Below are 20,550 nucleotides of genomic sequence, written 5' to 3'. Positions count from 1 at the left end.
CATCCGAAAGAGTATAAGGATGTTTCTATTAAAAATAGAAACATAATATCAACAGATTGCGTGACGTAATCAAATGTAGTCTATTCCCAATGATCATTGTTATTTCCTGTATTGTTATAATTACGTCATACTGCACAAATTACTGCTACTTTTAGCATTGTCCTTTTAACGCCAGATCTGAATAATTTATCATTCTGTCATTTTATGAAACGCCAAAGCGGCAATTAGCATATTCAATTTGCGTACAATGATTTATGTGCATATATCATCTACTACTCGGTATCATTGCAGCAGCTAATGCCAAACAGTATAAACGATACAATAGTGTAGCACACAGTTGTTGTTGAACGACGAAGATAGCGTTGGCTTTTGCGCGCATGCCATAGAATGAATATTTATTCCTTATACGGATCGAATCACAAAGGTTGATATTTTGTGCTGGTATTATTAGCATAACGCAAACAAAGGTTCTCGTTAATTTTAGTGGAAATATGCACAGATATACCTGTTCGGTTTATTCGCGTGTTTATTGAGATATTGTGGAACATTTTTTATGCAGCGAGTCAGAAATAATATCCAGGAGCCGACGGTAACATTTTCCGTATCAATTCGTACGTACTCTATCTTCTTTTAAATGTAATTTCTCAACATTATTATAATTAGAACGTCGGTTTGATATTAACCTTGGAATTTAGCGGAGGTTGTATCGTGTGAATGGCCTGTTAATGTGCTTCTTGTACACAATGATGAGTGCTTATCGATAGTAAATTGATATGCTTTGCCGTGGAAGTGGATCGATCAACAACTGACAAATCGTAACTCTAAGACTGAATATAATAACACTTTATGCAACATGTTTTCCTCTCCTAGCATGGATAAATTCCAAGAGTTCGCTCAGGACTTTAAAGATGTTCTAAGCAGTGTTCAGGTAAACATGAATGTTAAACCAGAATAGGCCTAACTAAATAGTTTCATGTGGCACAATAAAGTAGACGCGCGCGTACAAACATTGATAGTACGCACCTTATGCACACCATGTCATCTTTTGGGTAGTAGATAGTATTTTGGGTAAAAGAGTATCTCTTTCTGGTGTCATAGTCATTGTTGTCATTGTGTTTAGTAATATTAAGGCCTAACATACATCTCTACCTCTCTCTTATTCTCAATCTTTTTAAATTTATCCTCGAAACCTTTATCAAGGGGATAAGCTTTCTCTGCTTTAAGGTAGAATTTATCATTTATTTCACCTTCGCCCACACCTCACGTTGTAATCGTTCTCTTTCTGTTGCCTTCTCTTTGTTTCTCCATCCTGTCTTGATTCATACTTTTCTGAATTGTATATTTAGTCAAGTGTCTTATTCTCCCTTGCCCTTCGACCCCGCCCCCATCCCCACCCCACACGGAACAGTACCTTTGCTTACTATTATCCAAATCTGTAACCTCTCATCCTCCTCTCACTGTGTGTAGGTTTTTCCACATTCATTGCACCATATTGCTATCCTCCTTCCTTTTTTTTAGTTTTTCGTATTAGTTACATTACGTCCATAATATTTATCAATTATGTCTCGGTTGACAGGAATATTTCACTTATTGAAGTATGATATGTGTATCAATCAATATTACTCCAAGCAATGTACAAATTAAAAACGATCAAGTCATTTAGGTTTCTTTACTTTCTTAACGATAAAAATATGTGAAAGAATTCCGCGCATGCTCAATTTCACACTTAGCAACTCTAGTATTTCAACTTTGACATGCACATCTAGTTATATATTAGTTAACATAATATTGCACGCAAATATTGCTATTGTATGGATACTCGTTGGAATGGTATTCAAATTTGTCTCTTTTACTTGGTCTATTTTCAGTTTTATATTTGTTTTAGATGAAAGATCATTGGTTATTAATAGTATAATACGTACGTGTAATGTGTATATATGTAAATATATTCCTTATAAACATACATTACTTATTTAGTAATTTATTTTAGGAAAAAGTATGTAGGAGGGAGTCTATGATGCTTTAATTAATCAAATTCATATGCATAATTAATGTATGTAATAATAATCAGCTGGTAGGACGAGTGTCATTCGCCTCCTGTGTACGAGAGAATTAAATCGATGTTTGACTTACCGCAACAATTACATTATCTCGTGATACCAATTATCGTCAAATTAATTATTTCACTTTCATTTGACCTACATCTGACAGTGTTAAAGATCGTTTTTTTCAGTAACAATTGGTCAGTCAGTGTTAATGTTAATGATAATTAAGGAACATACGATAATGTGGATGATTGTAAAAATAAATAAATGATACGGGGTTGAAATTATAATGGCCAGTTAGATCGGCATCAGCATATAATAATAATCGGCAAAATAAATCAATTCTCAGTGCTGTATCTCCACATGACATTAGTCCAGTGTCAAACAATTCTGCAATACAGCGTCTCATGTGTATCACATGTGGTACCTGTATCATGGAAAGGGTTAAGTTATAATCTATTGATACAGGTACATTATAAAACACGTGTGGTGTTGTATCACGGAATTTGCCGATGATACTGAACAATAATACAGTAGGCCTACTGAGAATGAATCGGATAAATATAATTAGAAAAAAAGCAAATAAATGTAAAATTAATTGTAAAAGTCCTAATAGGAACACTGCCTGTATTCTTTCTTAGACTCAAATTATTAGCTAATTAGCATATTTCAATTACTTAATTTGTTAATAACATTAATGAATACATTAATTGTATTATTTTAGTTTGATAACGGTTTTATTAGTGACAAGAATAATTTATTCTTCTAGTATAGATCCTCAATATAATATTGAAATAAAAATAACCGTTGACGGAACAAAAGAATGAATGAATCAATGTATACAATCGAATGAATACTGACGAAACAACGAATGTTCATAATGTATTTACATACGTCAGATTTACTAATGTGAAAGCAATTACAAGAGCGTTAGACTTCAATGCCACTGCATAATAATAAACCAACAAAAACAAAATGTGCACCACGAAATGCTAGAACAGACTTCAAAATACGTCACCTAAAGATGTATTGTCCGCCAAAAACTTTAAAAAATGAAGATTAATAAAATCATACTTTGAATATGCCATTTTGTAGTTTTAACAAAGTTAATCACTTCCGTAGAAAAAAAAAACCCGACAAAATGTTTTCACTAATATGACAAAATAAACTGTTAAATTCAACCAAAACCCCATTGGCTGACAGCCACTTTGACTATTTCGCTTTAAATTACAGTTTTTTCAGGTAAATTATTTTTTTTTCGTAATCTAATTTTTGGTGAAAGTGAATAACTATAAGGTGACATTAAAATGGCATATTGAACAAAACAAATTTTAAAAAAATATTAAAAAAAAAATACATCTTTAAAGCAAGCTATATAGTATACAATACTGTACAAGAAACTACAAGACGGAAATTGAATTGTATTACTGTATAATAATGTTAATTGCTATGACATTTAAGCATCATCTTCTAAAGCAAGGTTTTAAGCATCTTCAGAGAAAAATAAAGGTTATCTATCACACTGAGGCGGATCCAGGATTTTTTAAACGGGAGATCTCTAGTATACCATCTTAATATTAATAGTGTGTTTAAACTAGATATGTATAAAAATGTAGATAATAAGATGGCATTTTAGCTGTTAAATAAGGTGGGGTACGTGGACCTACACAATGGAACTTCCTATGAACGCTTTCCTATATTAAAGCATAATAGTATAAGATTTTATCCAGGCAAATCATTGCACGTTGTGACCAGCCGGTGTAAACACATTTTCGCTCATTTTAAATGTAAATATATACCAGTAGCATTAATTGTAAACAATGTACGTGGATATAATACTGTGATAAAATAAAATGTAAACACATTATAATTAATAATAAATAATGATGGTATCAAATTACGTTACTGTTTAACAAATATGAGATGGGGCGCGCCTGATACTAGTCTATAAAGACATTTTAACTGTCATCATAATACTTTCTAATCTTTGCTCTATACGGTCACCCCTGCACCTAAAAAACGACCAATAATAATACGACATACCAATATGAACCATGAAAACCGAATACGGTCTATATCTATAGATACAACTACCGGCACATTATTCTATCTACCCGTTTTATATCATTATTATGTGGACCTATGAGATGATGAAAATGGCACTGAAAGTATATATGTTAAATACCCAAACTTGCCCTAATAATATTACTTTCGGTTTAAACATATTCAGTGCAATAAAAATGGTAACAAAAGCAGGTTAAACATTACAGTAAGTCAAGGTTGTCAGGTGATTATTTCATTTTAAATTATTGACAGATATGGGGGTGGGGGCGAAAGATATGAGGATGGGGGGGGGGGGAGAGTTAAGGGGCAGGAACTATTTATTGAACCTCATGCAACGTAGGCCTATTCTGATTATAATGTTAGGGTATAGGCCTACCTGTTTCTATTTGATGGCTCGTTTATTCAAGGGGTGATTGTTGACTATTTCTTTCTCGAGTTACGATATTTGTTACAAAACGCCTATATAGACTCGGTCGTTCGGCTATAATAGACCCGGTCGTTCGGCTTTAATAGACCCGGTTGTTCGGCTTTAATAGATCCGGTCGTTCGGCTTTAATAGACCCGGTCGTTCGTCTTTAATAGACCCGGTCGTTCGGTTATAATATACCCGGTCGTTCGGCTTTTAATAGACCCGGTCGTTCGGCTATAATAGACCCGGTCGTTCGGCTTTAATAGACCCGGTCGTTCGGCTTTAATAGACCCGGTCGTTCGGCTATAATGGACCCGGTTGTTTCTATTATTTGTTCGAACGTTTCTATCATAATTATCGGTTAATGTTTTCGATCTGTCTACCGAAATTCGATGTTTGATGTATGTTTGATCAGGCAGAAATTATACGTCTATTTGGTGCCCTGCTTACCTAGATAAACCGACAATAGCCTCTCTCTCTCTAATGAGAGAAATACATTTACACAAAAAAGTAGAGTACTGCAATCGGATAATGGTGCAGTCCACGAACCGCGCCCTTATAGTGGGAATATTTCCACATACTACTGTAATCATTTCTTTGACGGTGTATTAATTTTATAAATAAAAATACATATTATAGAAAACAATTAGTAACATGACTTACTTTACTAATCGATGGTGGATATTCCGCATAACGTCTCTTCTGACCGTGACGTTAAAACAGTGACGTTCGTAAGCAACAGTAGGCTACAATTTACTTCGCTGTAAACCATGGTGCCAAACGTAATAACGTCCTGAAAGGCCTAGCAACGTACAGTCTTCAAACTGCAGTTTGATTTCCAAAACAGTCAACTAAAATTATAATCCAATATAATGAAACATTCATAATTAAGATACAACAACAGCATTCTTGTTACGTTTCAAGACAGTACAGAATACCATGATTTTCAATTTATTTAAAAAAAACAAACATTTACAGCACACCGTAGTTCAAACGCCCCCAAACAACTTCTCAAATACCACTTTCGTTTCACAATAATTTTACCCTCCATATCGAATTGAAATATAACATTCTATATTCTAAGCAATCTCAACATAGATAGCTCTATAGTTACTGGGCAGGTGACAATATGTTTAATAAAAGATATGTAAACGGCTATCGTAAATTTTATAGGCTAAATGTTAACGTAAAATATTCTACAGTTTCTCCATCTCAGAACAAAAAAAAATCTTCTTTTTTTTTATAAATAACAGAAGAAATTTACTAACACAGCATCAGAGGACGATGATGTGGATTCAAGCGTGCCGTCAACCTCTGCATCATCCACCCCAGTGGCACCACCAACTAAGTCAATGGTACCATCTGCACCACCCCCACCACCTGAGGCACGACACGGAGCTCCGGAGAACGTTGATGTAGTGGTAGTAGGTGGGGGACTATCAGGTTTAACGGCCGCTTATCATCTAACTAAAAACAACAACAATATTTCAGTTGTTGTACTAGAAGCAAAGGGTATGTGTAGTTGTACAGTTACAGTTTGGTCTGGTTCCCACTTAAGCGTGGTTCCCACTAGCGACGCAACACAAGGACGTAACGCAACGCAAGTGAATTGACCAATCACAAGCGATGGCTTATTCGCTTGTGATTGCTAACTGTCTATAACTTCGCCTGTCATTGGTTAAAACGCTTGCGTTGCGTTTACGTCCTTGCGTTACGTTCTAGTGGGAACCACGCTTTAGGCGCAACGCAATGACGTAGGCGCAACGCGACGACGTAGGCACAACTCAATGACATAGGTGCAACGCAATGACGTAAGTGCAACGCAATGACGTAAGCTCAGCGCAATGAATTACGTACACTATCAAACTAGTTTGTGATGTACCCAAATATGGTAGTGATATACCCAAATATGGTAGTGATATGACATCATCATGTCCATATAATTATGCACATCACATTTTTTAGTCACATAAAGTTTGATAGTGTAGACAGAGCTTAAGCTTATAAATGCACATTTGTATTTGGATAGCTCATGTATTCATTCAAAGACCAGAAAGTACAACATTCTTGTTCCTAAAGCTTGGTTCCCACTAGAACGTAACGCAAGGACGTAAACGCAACGCAAGCGTTTTAACCAATGACAAGCGAAGTTATAGACGGTTAGCAATCACAAGCGAATAAGCCATCGCTTGTGATTGGTCAATTCTACTTTGAATGTTACTTTGAATTCACTTGCGTTGCGTTACGTCCTTGTGTTGCGTCGCGAGTGGGAACCACGCTAAAATCTCATACGGTTATGCTTTTACCTATGAACTTAGTTTTCCGATATATTTTCTGTTCTATAACCGTATGTTATGGTCTAGCAGGTTATATATATATATACGATATCCAGGATTGTTTGACACCGAGAAGCATTGGCTGTAAAAAAATCAGTCCTTATGGAGTAATAAAAACTGGCGTATTGGGATAAAAATTCGATGTGATGCCGCCTAGTGTATAATAATTATAAGACGTCATTAGCAAATTAAATTTCATTATTACTTGTTAATCCTTAAGGAACAAGGAACGGTAATTATCTCCATTCAACGATACGTAATTACCTTCAATTATCATACCTTATTGAAACGTCTAATACGTGTATACACAACATTAGTTTATAAGTACATTATCTATTTGCTAAGAATATTAATTACATTATTTTGTAGAACGCTTGGGTGGTCGTGTGTGGACACATCAAATGAAGGCGGCGTCTGGAAAAGATTTCTGGGATCTTGGCAGAACTTGGATTAACATGTTAGTATTATAAATAACACAATTACATTTAATGTTGTCATCACTATAAAATCTGTATATTAAATGACATTCTCAATGTTAGTGCGTTTATGAGGATCATGATAACGCGTAATCCATCGGTTATAATGCTCTACCAATGTAGTGTAACGCGTTAACTGCGTAAAGAAAACTGCCGCAATTGCTTGCTTTTGTTTCGTGATGCGATATGACCAGAGAGTTGTAATTATGTAGGCCTACTCCCTGATATGACCAAACGAAAGATTGTTGTTTTGAGGGGCATATAAACCTGTATTCAACAATTAAAATTAAATTATCGGACTGGAGAATTTGTTACCTTTGCACATTCTTATCTATGGTTTTACAGAATTTAAAAAACATTACAACTGCGGCGCGCGGTTTATTAGGTAATTCCTCTTTACCGTTTTTCAAATAACGGTTTCCGCTTTGTGGCATAACGAGATTTAATACATTGAAAATTATCATAGTCCGATTCACTTGCTTATTATAGATTTGTGTCATTGAATAGAACATGACAATATCAACTAATTGTAATGATGAAGTATCAATAGGCCTAATTATATCGTATCTTAATTAAACATACCGTACTAAACTGGTTCAGTACGGTAAATTCAAAACACTTTCTAGATCTTCTGCGTTTTTAATTAGTATTCTGCGTTTTTACTTAGTGCTTCTGTGTTTTTACTTAGTGCATGATTCTGCGTTTTACTAAAGCTTGGTTCACACTAGGACGTAACACAAGGACGTAAACGCAATGCAAGCGTGTTGACCAATGACAAGCGTCAGTTTGAATGATCCATCGCATGTCATTGGTCAATTAACTTACGTTGCGTTACGTCCTTGTGTTGCGTCTCTAGTGGGAACCATGCTTTAGTGCTGCGTTTTTACATATTAATGCTGCGTTTTTACTAAGCACTGGTACTACATTATTTTATCATTCTTCTGGACATGCAACGGGTCAATAAAGGTAGAGCGAAATTGAGAAAAAATATAAATATCGGATGGGCGGCCTAGGTCTACTTGAAACGAATAAACGATATCAACAATAAATAATATATAAGCCTACCTTAGCCACATCACGAGAAAGCAACGCGTCTATGTTCGACCATTTTCAAGAATAATAAGATATTGCTAGAATAATTTCCGTTATTGTCATTATAATTTCTAAACCTAATAGAGCTTTCTATAGTATATAATATTTACGAGAGTTAACGCACTACACTGAAATCAATATACTCTAACCGATAAGTCGTTAGGCAATTATTTGCTAGTAATAGTGAGAACTAAGTATATAATTCGACTTTTTTCTGTTAGGTGTTTTATATAATTAATTCATGTGATCATGTACGTAAATGTCACACATTCACATTTGACCTGACACATTTTCACGATGCTAAGTTGAATAACTAATTATTTATTATTATTATTATTATTTATCACGTGACCATTACGATACTGATAATAATATTATAAATAAGTAATATAATAATAAGTATAAATATATAAGTATAACTTCAGTCACGTGAGCATTGCAACGAGATTTGATTGGATGGCAAACATCTCACAAACAGCTGCTCTGCTTAAAATCATGTCGAAAGCTTAGTTGCCACTTAAGCTTGGTTCCCACTAGCGACGCAACGTAACGCAATCTACGCAACGTAAGAAAATGCCCTTCTAATAATTGTGTTAGCCCCCTTAAACCGATTTTTGAAGCACAATTGCGTCGTCGGTTCCCATTTGTGATTACGCAATACATCACTTTGCGTCAATACGTCGCTGCGTTGCGTTCTAGTGGGAACCACGCTTTACTTTGCGTCCTTCTCTCCTGGCAACCAATTTTAAAGGAATAAAAACATTTAAGTAAAATAAAATATTGAATTGTCTAAACGTTGCGGAAACATTGATAGAATTAAGAAACGGTAAAAGACGGAACGTGGTTATTCGATAATGGTATAAAGAAAGTAGGACTGATCGATAGTTAAAATCAACAGCGTGATACGAACATGCTTGACGGCATAACTACTAGTAGAGTGTTGTAATTATGATACCATTGTGCATGCTCGACGTAAAATTATACAAAGACAATGAGCGCGTACAAAACATGTCTAATTAAGATCAGGGTTTAAAGCTGCGCGGGGTTTCGCTTCACTGACTATAACGCGTATAATACTTGGGCCTAGTACTCTTTATTATTCATTTTTTTTTCTGTTTTGCTACTTTATTATCCCATTGCTTTATTTTAAGTAGCCAATTTAAGAACAATTTTCAAATCTTAATGGCACTTCAAAGCGCGTTTATTTCCCTGACCTTTCGCCACGTGACAATTAACGAGAAGTGAAAATGTTTAATCGTTTTTAGCATATTATGCAATTATATAAAAATGTAAAATAAATAATTATCGTCACATATGATTTAAGTAGGTCTTATTATCATTAGTTGTTTTGAGGAATAAATGAAACCAGTCACCGTAATATATTTATAATAATAATAATAATGTAACTATAAACATTCTAAAAATAAATTGTGTATAGCCTAAATTAGAATTATGCATGGAGGTACCTGTATACCCGTGGATTGCAAATACCGTATCACTACTAAAATAATGTTGATAATTGAATAAAGGTAATATAAAGTTACATTGATTGTAATTACGGTAATTAATATATGATGAATTGAGGATACTAAGTGCACTCTGATGATTATGATAATGATGATATAATGGAAATGTGATTTTTGTTAATCTTGCTAGTAAACAGGCTCGAATAAACTCATTAATAAAAGAGCTGGAAATAGAGCTGTACAAGCCGTCGAGCGAAGGCCAACACCTGATGGAAATAGACGGAAGAATACAAGCATTTGAAGACTCTAGTTGGCCGTTACCGTTCTTCTCACGATTTGATATTAGCAGTTTCATCTCCAAGGTAATAATGTGACTCATTTCTATTCTAAAAATGAATTTACCGAACACAAATGAAATCACAAACATAAATCTAGATATATGACACATCTACAAAGAACAAAGAATATGGGGCGCCATAAACAGCAAAATTGTAAATCTCATACACCTTTGCTGCTTGTTGCGCTTTGTAGGCAAAGCCTATATTATTATTATAAATATATATATATATTGCATTTACGCAACTTGCACTGATGAAGGGCTATACTAGTGTTGCGTGAAAGCTCTGCTAACTTTTTTGGCTGTTTTACTTTTTTTGGTATCTCCATTGAGATCCAGTCACTGATACCCACAGCATTTACATTTTTCAGTGCTTATTTTATTTTGTATCTCCATTGAGATCCAGCCACTGATACCCACAGCATTTACATTTTTTCAGTGCTTATTTTATTTGTATCTCCATTGAGATCCAGCCACTGATACCCACAGCATTTACATTTTTTCAGTGCTTATTTTATTTGTATCTCCATTGAGATCCAGCCACTGATACCCACAGCATTGTCATTTTTTCAGTATTTTGCCTTTGGATATATAATTGTAATTTGTAGTACAATTGTATTGTACCGTATCATTCAAACCATGCGTCTTATTAATATTTTAATTATATTCGTAATATAATATTTGACTCGTGCTATTAATTTCAACGCCATTATGAAACCTAATATTTTGATCGATGACTTATCCGACAAAACCTATGAGATATAAAAATATCAATAAATAAATAATAGTAGTGCTTTGTTATGTTCACTGGATATATAGAGAAATTTACTATAAGGCAATAATCAATTCAAATAAAACCGGAATATTGTAAATAGACATAGAATGAATATAATTATAGGCACGTATTTGAATATTTGCTATAGGCACGTATTTGAATGTATTGCTACATTTGTAGACGAATTACCTAACTGGGATTCATTGACTCAGCCTAGGTTAATTATAATAAAGCGACTGAATATCTTTGCAGTTTTTCTGCACGATGGTAATCGTTGATTTGAAAGAAAAATAAAATTAATTTGAAACACAAATAATAATGAGGTCTAAACAAATGAAACAAAATGACAAGAAGCTTGCAAATGCCGACTCCTAATTGAAAATCGTATGGTGTAATTTCAAAATCTATTAATACATAATAAAATATTAAAATAAAACTTTTCGAATTGAATAAATAAACTAGGCAAAAAACTATCATCTTCTCTAACCAATCCTAGCCCTGGAGACACTACATACATAGTTGTACGCGCAATGAAATTAATTTAACCAATTAATCACAAGTTCAAATAATCCATCGTTTGTAATTGGTCAAATAATTTGGTTCTCACTTGGACGCAACGCAAGCAAATTGACCAATGGCAAGCGGCAGTTCGAATAATACATTGCTACACTAGAACGCAACGCAGCGACGTATTGACGCAAAGTGCTTTATTGCGTAATCACAAGTGGGAACCGACGACGCAATTAGTGCTGCAAACATCGTAGGTTTGATTTCACGCAGGAGGTGGGGGCAAACACAATTATTAGAAGAGCATTTTCTTACGTTGCGTAGATTGCGTTACGTTGCGTCGCTAGTGGGAACCAAGCTTTACGTTGCTCTTACGTCCTTGTGTTGCGTCTTATAGTAGGCATAACGAAACTATGATGCAAGATATAAACTATAAATTCAGTAAATTTAATCACTAAAGTAATCAAAGACAACTAGATGCAAAGTGTATATATTTTATACCGTACACGACGTTATTCAATAACTCGTTGTGACACAATTTACACTAAATAAATATTATTATTTCATGACATGACATTTATCTGACACAGATGACTAACGGTGGCTGTAGATTTCTTACATATCGATTTCGATTTAATCATTCTGTATTGTAATGAGTTAAAATAACAAAGTCAACTTCTTTATAAATGTACGTTGATAATAGATTAAAGCAGATGTGACAATATTGAGAAGGATGATATGGCCAATATTCCCATGTTATTTCTATAGTTTTCGCCACATTAAGCGTGGGTTCCCACTAGCAACGTAAAGCTTGGTTCCCACTAGCGACGCAACACAAGGACGTAACGCAACGCAAGTGAATTGACCAATCACAAGCGATGGCTTATTCGCTTGTGATTGCTAACCGTCTATAACTTCGCTTGTCATTGGTTAAAACGCTTGCGTTGCGTTTATTTCCTTGCGTTACGTTCTAGTGGGAACCAAGCTTTAGGCAATGTCTGCTAAACGCTTGGTTCTCACTAGCGATGCAACGTAACGCAACCGACGCAACGTAACGCAATCTACGCAACGTAAGAAAATTCCCTTCCAATAATTGTGTTTTCCCCCGCCTGCGTGAAATCAAACCTGCAATGTTTGAAGCACTGTTGCATCGTCGGTTCCCACTTGTGATTACGCATTACAGCACTTTGCGTCGATACGTCGCTGCGTTGGGTTCTAGTGGGAACCACGCTTTACAACACGGTGGCTAATAATTCTAATTCGGGATCCTATAATGACCGTGAACTCTCTATCACTTCCTAACACCTCTGTCACTCTTCTCTGCCTGTTTGTGCGCACCCAAACGTTATATAATTTCTTCAATTAGGCAAAGCAATCATCAGGGGCAGTTCAAACCAGGGAAGAGTGAAATTAAAATTTAACTGGTCGGTCCAATCCATTCAATAAAGTCCGACTCTCCGAGGGAATGGCCGACTTTCAAACTTTACGGAAACATCGTCGGCGTATTGACAGTAGAGCTTGGTTCTCACTAGGACGCAACGCAAGGACGTTGAAAGAGCAACGCAAGCGATTTGACCAATGTTATGCGACAGTAATCCTTCGCTTTTTATTGGTCAAATTGCTTACGATGCGCTTGTGACGTCATTGCGTTACGTCATAGTGGGAACCAAGCATAAGTCAACGGACACCCATTGGCATACTGACAGTCAATAATACTTGAATTATTACTTAAAATGGTCTAAAGCTCTGTCTACACTATCAAACTGTATGTGACAATACAAATGTAATGTGCCTATATGATGGACACAATGACGACAGGATATTTGGCACATCACATTTTTTTGTCCAACTATTTTGATAGTGTAGACAGAGCTTAATAAATTTATCAAATTTGCAAATACAAATACATTGAGAATTTAGTAAATTTTAATAACAAGTAAATGTATATTTTTGCAACAGATTGATTTTCTTGTTGCTGTTTTTATTCAATATACTCTCAGAATTTGTAACGAATGACTAATAATAAGCTTTGTAAAACCTTTACAGGTAGAAAACATGCGCAATGTAGTTCCAATAGACGACCCTACTAAATGTCAACATGCGTGGGATTGGGATAAGACGACGTTTGAACAGTTCCGAGCAGACGAGCTGTATACAGACGGTAAGCTTCCCGCGCATTTATATTGATGATAAAAAACAGCAAACGACTTGAAACTAGAAAACACATCGATCACAATAAAACAAGTATTATGTTGAAAGCAGGTCGTCTACGACCGTGTTTAATATTCCGTCTAAAACAACTCATGTTTTATGTGAAATGATTCAACATAACGTTGTTCAAATCAATTTAATTTAAACCAAAGTTTAATTTCAGAAACATATATAATGTATGATGTAGAATATACATGATAATTATCATTTAAAAAATATTATTGTATTGTTTAGGTGCAATTAATGCTGTAGATACAAAAAACCAAATTATTAAATTATCTCAATATTTATTTTTAAAATAATGTTGATATTGAAAATGTGTGTAGTTTGTCGCTTTCTTGTAGATGTTTTAATTGTAGAACGTAATTTGTTTTTTTTTTTTTTCTGTGCTCTGTTCTGGGTTGACCAACTAGCATAGGTGTTTAGCACCTGTTTGGTCCCTCCTTGCCTTTTATAGTTGTTTTGTCTTCTTTGTATTGTATATGGCAGAAAATTGAATAAATAAATAAAAAAAAATAAATTAACTATGCTCGAATTCGGTGTGACGTCACGAGTATTAATTTCAGAAACTTTATAATATTAATATTATGTCAATGTACACAAGTATCAATTAAAAAATATTATTTTATTGTTTAGCTGCAATTAATGCTGTAGATACATTAATTATGCTCGAATTCGGTGTGACGTCACGAGAGATTTCTCTTTTATACGTGTTACATTATCTTAACTGCTGCGGAGGATGGAGTTACCTGATGAGTGAAAAGGAAGGACAAGCTAGAGATTACAAAATAAGGGTACATATGCATTTATTTATAAAAGGCTAACTAGTGATAAACGCGCGCGTACAAACAACGTTGATAGCAGCATAATTTTTAGTACGCGCTCGTCAACATTCAAAGTTGAAATGCGTGTACAAATGAAAATAACACGATACACCTTTGAATAACCGTTAGTCAATATGCCAATTTATAATGCTATCAGCTAATAGCGTAAAATGTATTTAAGTACGCGCGCGCATATTTAATGTAGGCCCTTAATCATGTCACTGATTGTGATCGGTTGCTTTATTTTTTGCATTTTGCATTATACAAAAAGCGACAACATAAATCAATATGTAAATTTACTATTGACGTGAACTTCAAACGAAAATAATACATTATGTTTATGCTTATTTCTTTAGGGCATTCATATTTTTATTAACATTAAGCGTTTAAAAAAAGTGTTTAATCCTGGTTCATCAACGCGTTATAAACGTAATTCAAACGCAGACCTTTCCTTTTTTGTAAATATTTGTTTTCGAATATTAAAAATGGTAAAATCTTTAATTTAAAACTGTTTAATGTGCTATTATTAATTTAAATATTTCCATTATGATGTAGGGTGGTTCCCAAACACTTTGTGAAGTGTTAGCTAACAAGATAAAACGGAAGAAAATACGGTTACGAGAACAAGTAGTTGAAATCGACCAAAGAGATAGGGATAATGCATTGATAACGACAAAAACTGGAGAAGAATATACGGCGAAGAAAGTTATTGTAGCGGTGTCTTCGCGTGCAGCAGGTGAGGTATTAAGCATCTTATAACAGATATAGTAGAGAAGTAAGATGTGCATTTTATTACTAAAGCATGAAACTTGCCACAAAATCTTTTTGATGTATATATTTTCAACATATCGGGGGGTGCCAAGTGTCCAAGGTTCGGTATAGCGGTCATCTTGATCTCAAAATGGCCACCATAAAAACAAAAAGTGTTCATATCATTGGCAATACACAGTAGCGACTACGACTTTATTCTGGTTTCAAATTGTTCACAAACATTTGCTCTAACAACTTGGCTATTTTTATGGCGTTAACTGCTCTAGCCTACAATACAACTTTGCATTTTTATTGAATATTGTGTCTATGAGGTGCCATAGAGTTTTCCAAGTTACGTCTGACGCCAGTATGTCGGCAACATACATGCATTTTTTTAGTTTTTTATAACTGTCGTCCCCATGTGTACAGTTCTCTCAAAATTATCACACAATTAATTAATATTTAGGAAAAGTATGGAGTGAAATTAATACAACCTAACGTATAAAGCACGCATATTCAAATCTATTTTTATGTTTTCCCTAAATCAATAGACAAAATAGAATTTTTACCAAATCTTCCACCGGCAAAAACAAGTTTACTTCAACGAATGCCAACGGGTACGATGTACAGGGCTGTTGTAACTTACCCAGAGGCGTTTTGGAAAAAGAAAGGCTTTAGTGGGCAAATCATTCGAATAACAAACACAGAGTTTGTGCATAAAAAAAATAGCTGCGAGTTCTTCCATGCAGTTTACGATGCTACCACGTGGAACCACAACCCGGCTCTGCAGGTCTACTACACGGGTCTTGTGAAACCTGACATACAGGTATTTTAATTTTATTTATTCAGATCTTGGTTAAACTTTTTGAGTTTGTAATTAAGTGTAACAAATAACCAAACAATAAATAGTAGCAGTAGTGTAATTATTATTATTTATATCCAAAATAACGGTCTTTACAAATAGAAGATAATTAACTGAACAACGAAAGTTAAATGAATGTTTAGTTAATGATATATCCAACAGTTTCAAATGGATACTGTACGCTACGGTATCTTTAATATAACTAATAATATTGTAAAGTACTTCTCATTTTGAATGCGTACATACAGTATAATATTTTACAACATATTTACATCCCTTATATCAACATCAGGCAAACGTCACTTAGTAAAAAAAAAATCCATTTTACTTGATTTACAAGTCCAATTTAGACTTTGTAATATCGACTAATAATTCATTGACTTTCGTATTAGTATTAGCTAATAATATGGTACCAATTATTTCTTGTAGCCCGAAGATCGTCAGAGCACCATATTGCATTCTTTACGGAATTTCTTTGGTTGCGTAGAGGCGTTAGAACCTCTGGATTTCATTGAAGTTGTAAGTCTCCACAATATTTGAACGAAGAATAAACTGTGCCTTCTTATATAAATTATTCAATACCGTACACGATAAATAATTTATAAAGATATTTACAATAAAAGTCATCGAGAGAAACAGTACTACAGTTGAATAATAACAAATGAAAGGATAAGTGTATTATAGATACTCTATAAGATTATTCTGCAGTTTTGTGCATTGAATAAAGGGCGCTAATTTACTATTCTAAGCGGAAACCGTCCGTACACTCCTCGTTGTGTGTAAATGGTCATAAGGAATAACATAGATTTCTATATTTGTATTACCGTTACTGCTCGTCTGTGGAAATTGTCCTTAATTCTTATCTTTCACAGGATTGGACTGATGAACCGTTTTGTTCCGGTTTTCCTACTTCGTTTTTAATGCCCGGATGTTTAACGTACTACTACAAAACATTACTAGAACCTATAAGCAGGTAGAGTATTTTTATTACCATTTTTTAAATATGGGTTTTTATGATTGAATGTATATAAAAGAATACTTAAAAATTAAGAGCGTTCCATTGGTGAATATCCGTGTTAGCATGTTATGATTATTTTCAGACTCATCTATTGATTAAAAAAAGCATGGGTTAAAAACAAAGTAACACTAAAAACAATTGTTTAAAAGTGTGCAATGTAAACGATAGGACATTAAATTCAGCACTTCGTTTTACAATTATCAGGCTGGCCTCCCTCTCTTTAAAAATCCTCGATTCTTCCAAAAACGGATCATACCTAATAAAGGCTATATAAGGCAGTTGTTAAATAGTCTGCTTGCTTCAGCATATTTGTAAATAAAGATCTTATTTTTAATAATTGGTTTGACTAAATGTCTGTTTAGGATACACTGGGCTGGATCGGCCTTATCTACTACATGGAAAGGGCACATGGAAGGATCGGTGGAGTCGGGAAGCCGAGCTGCAATTGAAGTTCTCTCCACTTTAAACAAAAAGGGCAAAGGAAAGGGCAAAACAGTTGCAAATGGACATCCCTAACTATCACTGTGTACTAATCTGTTTTATACAATAGATACGTCGTTTTCATACGAGCCACTCGGCTTTGTAGCTGTCGAGTGAAAAGTCATTCTGCGCACGCCCAGAAACATAATTAACACACACAGATGTGCGTAGTCTAACGCGTCGTGAAAATGAAAGGTCTCTAAATCTGTTTTTCATTGGCCAATAATAATATATTCGCGCGCAGCGAAAGCGTTGACTAGACAGGCGCATGCGTATTATCATCTACTTTTAGTGGAAATGTGCAACCAATCAGAACTCAGGAATGTTCGATTCACGTGAACATATTATTATTCTCAGCTAATGAAAAGCGGGCTTAATAAGTTAAAACAAAGTAAAGATCAATTTAAATTACCAAAACCTTTGATTATATACTTTCAATTACAGACCACCTTCAAAGTAAACACCAAAGAATATTATTCTATATTCAAATTTATGATATTAATTAACACTCGTGTTTGTTCCGTTTCACGTCTTCCGTTCCGTGAAACGGAACAAGTTAGAATGTAGCTTTTAAGACCAAATCATTTCGGTTTATTTCAACTGCTGCGTCATAACGTCGATTTTTTTAAGACAATTATTTTAAATAATTGAAAATTTGCTTTAATTACCAAGAGATTGAGTTTAAAATGGCGTCGGGTGATTGTTCATCTAGTTGGGAGGATTTACATTCGCCGGAACAGTATCATGAGATCATCATTCTGTACTAGCCTATATCAAGGTTTTAGTTTAGTTTTCCAGTTTACCCTGTGCCTATTTTGGCAAATTATTTATACAATATGTTATCATTTGCATTCCTTGGTACACGCAAATAGAAGACATTTTATTATCTTTATAAATTACAAAATGGTAGCTATTATAAAGTATATATAAATATACTGTAACTTTTACAATATAATAAATTGCAATAAGTAGTTAGATGGCAGTTTATTGATTAGATGTTAATTATCCTATAGTACATTCCACAACATAAAGAGCTTTGCATTTTCGACGACCTAGGTTCCTAGAAATTATGAGGTGGTTTTACAAGCCTGGTTCCCTCTGGGATGCAACGCAACGACGGAAGCGCAACGCAATGTACATTGACAAGCGATAATCCATTGATTAGTCATATTACTAAAGCTCGGTTCCCACAAGCTACGCACCGCAAGGACGTAAGCACAACGTAAGTGATTTGACCAATCAAAAGCAATGAAGTATTCAAACAGTGGCTTGTCATTGGTCAACACGCTTGCGTTACGTTTACGTCTTTGCGTTACGTCCTAATGGGAACCAAGCTTTACGTTGCGCTTACATCCTTGCGTTGCGTCATACATTGCGGAATCAAGCTTTACGTCATAGTTCTGTGGTCGTCATAAACCGAAAGTTCCTTGTCTAGAGTTCCTATAGTATTATTCTCCTGTATATATTATTATCGTATTATAAATATAGAATTTATTGGGCAAGGGACAATTTGCAATATTCCGAATTAAGTTTGTTGACTTTGACTTCCATTGTTACGTGAACTTAACTTTAAACCTACTTAGAATAGTGAATTACAGATCCAGTTAGCTGTAGACAGCTGCGATACAATAGTATATTTTTGTAGTTATATTGTTCGTTGGCTTTTAATTTTAAATGGATAAAATAGGCAACAGTACAATGAATTAAAGATCAAACCTGTCAAAAGGTAAGCTCTTCTGGGATCACGTTCCTTACGTTCAAAAAAGTACTATAGAGTACTTTTCTTAACTTCAAATCTAAAAACATTGAATTTATTTAATTAAAAATGATAATCCGTCTTCTTCTTAGTTACGTTACGATAGTATTGTCATAACAAGGTAAAAATGAAATTTGTTTGGTTGATTTAAATTTGATATACATACAATATAACAGTTGGTCGTCTTTAACCATTTAGGTCTATTAGCGTACATTTTATTAAAATGTTTTTAGATGAATGAAATGGAATGACGTCATAACATAAGGTTTATATATGGCTATTAAACGACAATTTATAGCCAATTAAATATTGTGTAATTTCTAGTAATTTGTTAATAAAATAATCCACAATTTAATATTAATAAAGATTTTGGAACAGAATTACGCAATGCAAAATAATTAGGCCTACATTTCCTTGAATCTAGAAACTTGACCGGTGACGTCATCAAATCCCCTAAATGCAATCTAGTGACTTCTTCCATCATATATGTTTTACTTTCATGTGTAGTTATAGAAACAAAACAATGTATACAACGTTAATTTATGTAATATGTTGTTGTTTATATAAAAGTTGTTGATAGAAGTATGCAATCCCTCTAGCTCTTATATAATATTATACAGATATTGACTGCTTAGAAGTTAAATATAAGATTTGACATCCCCGCCCGAGGGAACGATATACCCGAAGCGCTAACTGAGGAAAATATATTTCTCGAGAACATAATATCATTCCCAAGGGGTTGTAAAATCTTATATTTTACCGATTAAACGGCAGTATTTGATGCCTTATCGGGTAGGTACGGTAGTTAAACTATTATCATCTTTGGTGCTCAGGTTGTGATTAAATAATAGTGTGTTGTCTTTACCTACTCCCCCCGTCCTCATCCATCCTCGACTCCCCACAACCAAACTATCGTACTAATACTATACTGTACTAATTATTCTAAGTTTATGTTCGTTAATAATTAATGTATTATGTAATATATATAGAAATCTATAATTAAGGTAAAATATTGTTTATTTTTGGTTCATGTTTATTAAATAATTGTGTGTTACAAGATGTTCACAGAAACCGAGTATAATGCTAAATATATTATGTCTGATGATAAAAAATATGTGTTTTCTTTACGCACCTAATACGTC

At 34.2% G+C, this 20,550-nt stretch overlaps 1 protein-coding gene across 2 annotated transcripts; it reads left to right on the top strand.

Annotated features, from left to right (window-relative positions):
• Positions 1 to 546: 546 nt before the first annotated feature.
• LOC140047214 (probable flavin-containing monoamine oxidase A) lies at positions 547 to 20,550 on the top strand. Of its 2 annotated transcripts, XM_072092095.1 has the most exons (12): positions 547 to 611; positions 871 to 928; positions 5,772 to 6,030; positions 7,224 to 7,311; positions 10,079 to 10,250; positions 13,554 to 13,668; positions 14,355 to 14,512; positions 15,098 to 15,278; positions 15,844 to 16,118; positions 16,584 to 16,673; positions 17,027 to 17,127; positions 17,535 to 20,550. In XM_072092095.1, exons 2-12 carry the CDS (start codon positions 872 to 874, stop codon positions 17,686 to 17,688), a joined length of 1,650 nt encoding a protein of 549 aa, XP_071948196.1. In that variant the 5' UTR covers positions 547 to 611; position 871; the 3' UTR covers positions 17,689 to 20,550. The 2 variants fall into 2 exon arrangements, with proteins under 2 accessions (XP_071948196.1, XP_071948195.1); XM_072092094.1 differs by having other exon boundaries at positions 564 to 928.

This window comes from Antedon mediterranea, chromosome 4 (genome assembly GCF_964355755.1).
Source record: "Antedon mediterranea chromosome 4, ecAntMedi1.1, whole genome shotgun sequence".
Lineage (NCBI taxonomy): Eukaryota > Metazoa > Echinodermata > Crinoidea > Comatulida > Antedonidae > Antedon > Antedon mediterranea.
The sequence above is the reverse complement of the archived record's forward strand: the minus strand, read 5'-3'. Positions and strand labels throughout refer to the sequence as shown.